The following is an 8,850-nucleotide window of genomic DNA, read 5'->3' as shown; positions in this document are numbered from 1 at the left end:
TAATTGGAGTGTATGTATGACATGCCAGCAGTCAGGTTTAGACATTTTCTGATTTTTTTACATGCCAAGCCCAAAATATTTGCCATCACTGACCTGATCACTGATACAATACACCCATAGATAGTAGCAAAATACAGGCTATATTTCGTTTTAAAAGGTTTTAGCGGAACATCTTCCTGGAACATCAGAAATTGTGTTAAAACTATAGATAACCGCAGGGGGAATTACAGGAAATATACACAGGATGTTCTCTGTACCACATTCTTCCATTATAAAGTAAAAAGGTTGCTTCAGAGAAAAAGCTTGCTTAAGGAAAAGAATTCCTCATCACGTACAGATCCTGCCATCTATTGACAAATCTGTGCTGCATCATCCAAAGCCCACACACCAGCAGTCCCTTCCTTAGGACCAACCACCCCTCAGGATTTGCCCAATACAAATTATTGTATTTCTCAACTAAAGATTTTGTATTTTTCCCTCCTCCAATCAACCAACTATTTCTGCTTTTTATGGACTGCTCAAAATTTTGCTACCTCACTTTCTCAGTCACCTTTGTTTTGAGAACTTCATCCTACAAATACACACTTGCTTTTTTTTTTTTTTGAAGTCATTTTTCACACCACTTTTAAAATAATTTTGGCTTGTAGAGTCAAGAACACAGTGTGACTGTTGCTGGGCATAGCAATACCACTTTATTTCCTTATTTAAGCTCTTTCATTGGTTTTTGCCAATGCATGTTCTTGTTTCTGCACAACAGCACCAGGATTTGGAAGGGCAAGACAGAAGATGGTACCATCGTTTTCTTCTGATCGCTTTCGTAAAGTTGGCAAAAATGCTCTGCAAAATAAAACACGTTGCTTCCTCTTCATCTTAAACCTCTGCCAAGGAAGTGTACCTTCTGCCTTATCCTATCTTAAGGACTTTCATCCAATCAAAGTTTTTGCTGCTATTTAATGGTGGATGTCCATACAGTAGCTGCCCTTGGAGTAGCAGTCCCATTTCTCTTCTGCAAGGAAATCATTTTCAACGAGAGCCAGCAAAACTAGCAACAAGATCCATTTGTATTGGAACGTATTTTAATCCAATTCATCTGCCTCTGATAACATCTTGGAGGAGATGGTCCAAGCTCTTCAAAATATCTCCGACTTTGATTCAGAAACTGGTAACTAAACTCCAAAGAGGGACCCAGCCTGGATTGTTTTGGTTTTTCACATTTTTTTTGTGATAATCCAGGTATGGGGAAAACATACATAGATTAAAAAAATTCCAAAAGGAATGCAATGTCTATCTGGAGAAGAGTTTTCCTCAACATCAGAAGGAGGCTTATAAAAAACATCAATATAGATTGGTACCTGAAAACTAGCTCTGATTCTTGTAGTCAATTTGAATTGCTAATCCTTTTGGAAGTAACAAGTATTGGGTCTGTGTTTTTCATGTTACAAATTCAACAAACTGGGATACAAGAAACACTTTTTTTAAAAAACTGGTCTGCTCAGAAAAGCAAAGTGTGTAAACTTGGATTTGCTACCTCACAAAGCTGTTATTCTGGTTATCAGTGTTGCTGGTTACTTTCATTCGAAGTGGAAAAGAGAAAGACAGCAGACTTGGCTTGTCATTCTACAATTGGTTTGTAATGGCATTGTGTGTCTCGGAATGACAGAACTGTTCTGCCAACTCAGGCTGGTTTCTTTAGTTTGTCTATAGCAAGAAAGCTTTCCTTCAACTGCTGTTGCTGCTTCTGTTTCCTTTTCTTCATATCCCGATAAGCCTGGACAACCCTTTCTCTCTCCTCTTGAACGATCCTTTGGCGAGCGAGAGAGGCATGGACTGATTTTTTAACACTGGCCTTTCTGCCAGAGCCCAAAAGAGACGTTAGCAGAAGTTGCTGCCTCTGATCACCCTGGAAGAACAGAAAAAATAGCTGAAGAATCATGAAGAGGAAAAGTGGATAAGGGGTTTAATCTGAGAGCAATCCTGAAGAGAATCAGCTTTAAGGAGAGGATGTCTAAAATATAAAGCCCTAGGCATAGTTAGCTTAACATAACACAGTTAAATACCAGCCAGTAACCTATTCTGAGCCTTGCTGCTGATTAGATAAATTCCTTCCACAGCAAAAATAGAGGCTTGCATGGCCACTGGCAAAATTAGAAAAGAGAAGTAAAACTTTGCTCAATAAAATGACATACCTTGTCTTTGATAACACTCTTCCTGGGTTTCGCTGTAAGTGTGGGAGGCTGTAGAGCAACTTCTCCAAATTTTACTGAGTCTAAAAGGGAATGGAAAGAAGGCAAAAGGGAATGGAAAAAAAATCTGATAATTACAAAGACAATTCCAAAATAATTCAACATGCTTCTTTCATTTTTTTCTCACAATCAAGCAAATTTAAGCCAGAAATCTTCTAACCACAGCCACCTGACGAAAGGATTGTATTTATTTAAAATATTTTTATGGCCGACCATGTTTTACATTAACCACAGGCAGCTAATAAGAATGAAAGCTAAAGCAAATACTGCTACTTTATTGCTTGGTTGAATGAATTTATATAGCCACCCAACTCACAAACAATGGTTCCTGAAAGTGTACAACATTACAAATCCAGTTAAATAAAATCTATATTATACCCGCCACCCCCGCATCCCAAAATCAGACTTCATGAAACTTGTGTTGTGATATCACAGTACCTGACCTTTGCGCTTGGGTCACAATGTTTTATTATGTGCTTTGTTCTCATAGATTCTATGATTCCCAGTGACCAACTTGTGACTCCATTATCCACTGTAAGATCTCTCTTTCATATTGTGCTTTGAAAAAAAGTTGAGCCGGATTGAAACAAAGAGAAACGAAAAGGAATCATGCGGCCCCATGCCTTCCATACCGCCATTCTATTCTGCAATAAGCGAATTTACCAAGCTCCGATACTGATGCAACTGTTTCTTATCTCAGAAACATAAATCAGCTAAACATAAATCTCTCTCCTAAAAGGAACTTGGTTGCTTCGTAACGAAGTGTCAAAATCCACAGCACTAACTTTGAAAGTGATGCAGAAGCCAGCATATTCCGCAAGAGTGGTATTCTGGCAAGATTAGGCTGATAACCACCTGAAGCACACTAGGGGTTCATTAAAAAGTTTATTCCCCTTTCAGACAAATTACAAGAAGTGGTTTGCTACATAAGCTGCTTCTGCTCTTCCAGCCATACGCAGTGCTTATGATGTGCAGCTCCCTTGATCTGCAGGAACTTTGATTGGAATAGATTTTGATTCAGCTGTCCATTTTTTGAGGGGGACAAAAAGCAAAAGGATTCAGACTCTTACCAAATAATCAAATCAACCTTATTGTCTAAAGCTAAGGACTGGTACTAAGCCCAACAGCCATGGCTTTTATCTTTTCTTGCTTTATTGTGTAATGCTAGATACCCTTAATTTATAAACCATGGCTTTTAGTTTGGCATGCTGGGCAGACTCAGTCAATGGCTGTTTATTCAACACGCCATTTAAACCAACCAAAGCTTACTGCAATTTGCAAACCTAGTATTGTTATTCATTTATATCCTGGCTTTATTATTTTTATAAAGAACTCAAGGCAGGAAACACACACAATATTCCTTCCTCCTCCTACTTTCCCCACAGCACCTGTAGGATGAATTGGGCTGAGAGAAAGTGATTGGCCCCAAATCACCCAGACATCCTTCATGCCTAAGGGGGGACTGCTTTCTAGCCTGGTGCCTTAACCATTATTTTCTTGACTCTTGTATCTTTTCTTTTATGTATACTGAAAGTATTTGCACCAAGACAAATTCCTTGTGTGTCCAATCACACTTGGCCAATAAAGAATTCTATTAGTCCAAACTGGCTCTAGAATATATCAGAATTTTGACAGTATTTCCCATATGCAGCCATTCACATACAGGCTACAGCATTTCCTGAGAAAAGCTCCACATCTGCTTATCACAATTAACCACACTGAAGGCTTTAAGTCAGGGGTGTCCAACCTTGGCAACTTTAAGACTTGTGGACTTCAACTCCCAGAATTCCTCAGCCAGCTTTGCTGGGAGTTGAAGGGAGCTTCAACTGGGAGTTGAAGTCCACAAGTCTTAAAGTTGCCAAGGTTGGACACCCCTGCTTTAAATGCTTTGTGACCCAAGTTCTTGAAGTAGCTGTCTATAACATCACGATCATGCATTAAACTCTTCAGAGAAAGTCTCTCTAAATGCTAACAGGGCAGATTCGTTACAAAAGCCATTTTTGCAACGGTGCCCATGCTTTGGAAAGCCCTCTGGAACAGGTCTCATTTAATATCAATTTTATTTTCTTCTTGATTCCACATCCAACACTCCATATTTTTGTTTCTTGCTTGGGCGAATCATTATGAAACTTCTTTACTTGATTATTAATCTTTCTTTAAATCTTTCTATGTGGCTGCCACACTAGTGTTGCTTATGGATGTGGAATAGTAAATAGATATTTCATAAGACTACATCATATAGATAAACTAAATATAACCCCATCCTATGCTAACAGCCTTCCTTTCTATATGGAAATCAGATTATCTAAGTCACCGGGTTGCTGCAAAACAAGTTCAGGGGCTTATCTATATGAAGTGCTACCCAAAACTTAAAGGAAAAAGATGGTAGCCAGATGGAGAATTTGTTAAAGGGGCTTGGTATGGATGTCTAAATTGTTGTGCTTTTTTGTTTTGTTTTTGGCTTTTTTATTTTTGGCTCAGTGTGTGTGTGTGTGTGTGTGTGTGTGTGTGTGTGTGTGTGTACCTAGCTCCTCACCCAAACTTTTGATAGGGTAGCTGAAATCCCTTTGAGTTGGGCGTGTATGCTTTCGTTGTTGCCTGGCTTGTTTTATTCCTTTGTTCTTATTGTTATAGGGTTTAACCATACTTTTTTTACTTCACAGATTGCCCAAAATTGCTGGGATTTGGGCTTCGTACTAAATTATCAACCAAATAAATAAATATTGAAGGAGAAGCTTTTAAAAAAATCAATGCAGTAGTATCCACAATGATGCAAAAATATTACAAGGCGGTAGCAGTATTTTCTGGGCAAATTATTGCCCTACCTTTGAAAAGGTCCTTCTCCAACATGGTTATTTTTTTCTCTGTTTTTTGCTTACGTATTTTTTCCAGCCTCTTCTTCTGAAATCTAGAGAAACAGGCTTTGTTAAACAAAGGATACACAAATTTCAGAGCTGTCCATGGCATGTCAAGAAAGAACCTTTCACAAATTCAGTCAGACTTAGAAATGAAGAAGCCACAAAGGTCCTATACAGAAATAAGAACCAATGTATCCTCTAACCAGTAAAGGATGTTACACTAAACATATACACTTGGAACAACTTTTAAGTTCCCTTGCAGTTTGTAGGGAGTAGTACGGTCTTAACTGACACAGAATCAAGCAGAAAAACAAGATTCCAGACAGAAAGGAATTGTTACTATTAACCAAAAGAACAGAGCTGAGTTAAGGCATAGAAGAGGAAGAAATATTATTATTATTAACTAATTCATTTCCTCCTCTCCTAAACAGAACATCTTACACATTACTTCTGGGATTAATTCTACAGTTGGTGAGCAGAGGTCAGTAATGACCTTTTAAGGCCTAATGGCTAGAGAGATTGACAGTGCCTTGGGAAAATCTTCTATTCAGTCAAAACATACTGGCCAAAAAGTTAACTTTATGGAATTATTGTGAGGGTGAAATAAGGAAAACTGGGTTATTAATGAAATTCATCTCAAGAATCAGGCTTTCAGATTGTAACACCACCCTAATTCAAGGGCTGAAAATTCAAACTTAACTCTTTTTTCTTCTGTGACTTTTCTTGGACTTGTATCTCTTTTTCAGGCTCACGTTGCATCTGGTTTTCAGTGAGGAAGCGCACGTGCTCAATTTCCCGGTCCATACGTTTATTGTATGAGTTTTCTGTCTCCCCTCGCCGTCTCCTGAACTTCGGTACTGGTATGTCACCCTCTGACTGAGGCCTCTGCTTATTTGCTGTGACAAAAACATGGATGTTATAATCTGCCCAACAGCTTTCATGGAGATTGTAGGAAACAGATAGAGCTCTAACCTAGTCACTCTGCAAAGTACTGATACCTAGCTGAGCAAATAAGAGTTATCTGACAACGAAGTAACCTGACATTTAAAAGTAATTTTTTTAGGATCTGTAGGAAAAAGGTCTACAGCTCTGACAGCTCTTCCATTCCCCACTATCCTGTCAGAGCTGAAGAAGTTTCTTGGATGAGAAGTGAAATGTCTTCAAAAGAAAAAAAACAAGAAAGTCCAGTTGCCTCCTGAGAAAAAGCACTTTTGGGACTATGCTGGAGTATATTCTAGAGTCTTCCTATATCTTCTTTTCCAAAGCATTGATAAATCATTCCACTCATTTTCAGTGCCATAACAGAGAGCTTATGGGGAAGGACCAAAAAAGAGAGTGGGGATCCTATGCAACTCTAGGGTCCCAGATTCTTCCATCCTTCTGATAAAGAACCTCTTATAAGGCAGACTGCCTCAAAGTAGTACCATCCAGGATAGTTTGTCAAGATGACACTTCCCAAGAATTTCTGGCTAGTTGCTGAAACATATAGCAATAGCATTTAGGCTTATACACCGCTTTATAGTGCTTTACAGCCCTCTCTAAGCAGTTTACAGAGTTAGCATATTGCCCCCAACAATCTGGGTCCTCATTTTATCCACCTCGGAAGGATGGAAGGCTGAGTCAACCTTCAGCCTGGTGAGAATCGATCTCCCAAATTGCAGGCAGCCAGCAGTCAGCAGAAGTAGCTTGCAGTACTGCACTCTAACCACTGCACCACTGAGGCTCATGTATGTTGAATATAAAATCATAAAGCTGCTTTTTACCAGTTTTCTTTTTCTTCTTCTTGCGGGTAGGGTTTTTTAGATCATCCCGGCTCCTCATGATTTCCCGCAACCGATATGGAATTTCTTGCTCATTCAGGCAATCTGGTTTTGAATTTGTTTTTTTCTTCATATGGCTAAAATTAAAACAAGAGAAATGTTGGTAAGGCAATCATCATCATCATCTATACACCTAACCTAGAAGAACATCTTTGTGACAGAAGTATTTGTGTCACATTTTCGTATCTTGCTCTGTAACAGAATTTCAACAACCTCATTAGTAGAATGAATGAGAAGCTGCTGGAAGCACCTATATTAGTCTGAATTAGTACCATAGCCAGCCCTATATTTAAAGTGGTCTTTCAGTGTTCATCAGAGGTGTTCTTCCTTCATCGCCTTTCGGGTGCCATCCATATCCTAGTAGTAGAAAATCATATTAATCTACCATAACTTTAAATAATTGTTAATAACGTATTTTTCTCCACAATGGAAAGAATATGTCGTAAATGTGATATCTTGTTGCTACTACTTACAATCTAATTCAGTACTCCCCATTTTCACAATGGGTTTATCACAAGTATCTGAAAGGCATGTAGTGGCACATCTCTTTGATCTCTGGCATCATAACAGTTACATAATGAGCCACACTCCTAATTGAATCCACCCTTCAGCATAAAACTGAAGAAATCTGTAAGCATGTCCACTGTTAGTGCTGGGAAAAGAGACATAACATAAAACAATCTTAATACTGCTGGCCAATAAGTAGGATAAATTATAGCTACTTTCCATAGATTATGATGGAGTAGACTACAGTTCATAGGCATTATGGCATTGGAAAGATGAAAAATGCTAGTAAGGAAGAGGTTTTATTATTTTGGTTGGTTGCATAGTCCACCAGATGTTTAGATGGGATTTGGCAGTTTTATCCAACTATTGAGTCTTTCCCAAGACTATGGGATAGGCAAATGTCACTGCTTGATAATGTCGAAGTATCATCGCAAGATGTAGATTGTTCCAAATAAAGCTGCCTTTTGAAATCGACTGATGGGGATTTTCTCAATGCCAATGATGTTCCAGGGATGCTCCATATGTTTTGGGATTGCACCTAAGGCACCTATTACTATTTGTACTATCTTTGCTTTCTCTTGCCAGTCATTCCACTTCTATTTGCAGATCTATTACCCAGACTTTTTTTGCCTTTCTTATTGACAATTGCTGAATCTGGGGGGTTATGTAGCAAGTGTTTATCTATGTGCATTTTAAATTTCTAGAGCACTTTTAGCTTCTTAATTTTCTTTACTCTGTTTTGGGTTCTCTCTGGTTCACGCATGGAGACAAAGGATATTTCTTGCAGATATCATTATTCCATTTTCATCCAACCAACCATCCATACACACCCACCCACACAGTGTGTCTGTCTATAGATATACACACACACGTGTGTGTGTGTGTGTGTGTAAAACTCAAGATAGCATCCTTACTTAATATTCCTGCCTATTTTCCCTACAACAACCGGGTGAGTTGGGGCGAGAGAGAATGGAGTAAAGAATAAACACGTGCAGAATCAAGCAGTAGCCAGTCAAAATCCCAATTAGTTCTACATTCACTGGGCACCCTCAAACAAGCTGCTGTTACGATTGAGTGATAAGTAAGTTAAGATGGGAATAAAACTGGTCAATCCTACAAGGTTGTTTTACCTGTCACTGACACAGAGTAAGCAAAGCGCTTTGAAATTGCACACACAAAAAACAGCTCACCAGAGGGATACAGACCTACCGCGGGCGAGAAGCCCCTTCCGCGGAGCAGCGGAAGCCACAGCAACTTTCTTCTCTTTTTTGCCCATCGCTGCACCCACGTGCCACAGTCGCTTCCCAGTTCAGTCTTCTCTTGCTTACGCACTCTATTCCCCGCCTTCTTCCGGGGGGGGGGAATTTCCCCGTCCATCAGCGCTCTCCGATTGGTGGAACTTGCCACTTATATCGGAAGTTA

The 8,850-nt window shown here is 39.2% G+C and overlaps 1 protein-coding gene across 1 annotated transcript; it reads right to left on the bottom strand.

Annotated features, from left to right (window-relative positions):
- Positions 1-664: 664 nt before the first annotated feature.
- On the bottom strand, positions 665-8,786 carry CCDC137 (coiled-coil domain containing 137). The gene is made up of 6 exons (XM_026701745.2): positions 8,634-8,786; positions 6,865-6,998; positions 5,802-5,997; positions 5,069-5,151; positions 2,187-2,266; positions 665-1,900 (listed from the first exon to the last, which is right to left on the bottom strand). Exons 1-6 carry the CDS (start codon positions 8,702-8,704, stop codon positions 1,676-1,678), a joined length of 789 nt encoding a protein of 262 aa, XP_026557530.1. The 5' UTR covers positions 8,705-8,786; the 3' UTR covers positions 665-1,675.
- Between the last annotated feature and the right edge of the window lie 64 nt (positions 8,787-8,850).

This window comes from Pseudonaja textilis, chromosome 2 (genome assembly GCF_049901715.1).
Source record: "Pseudonaja textilis isolate UNSWEBS1 chromosome 2, rPseTex1.2, whole genome shotgun sequence".
In the NCBI taxonomy this organism is placed as follows: Eukaryota; Metazoa; Chordata; class Lepidosauria; order Squamata; family Elapidae; genus Pseudonaja; species Pseudonaja textilis.
Note: the sequence above shows the minus strand (reverse complement) of the source record. Positions and strands in the feature narration are given on the sequence as shown.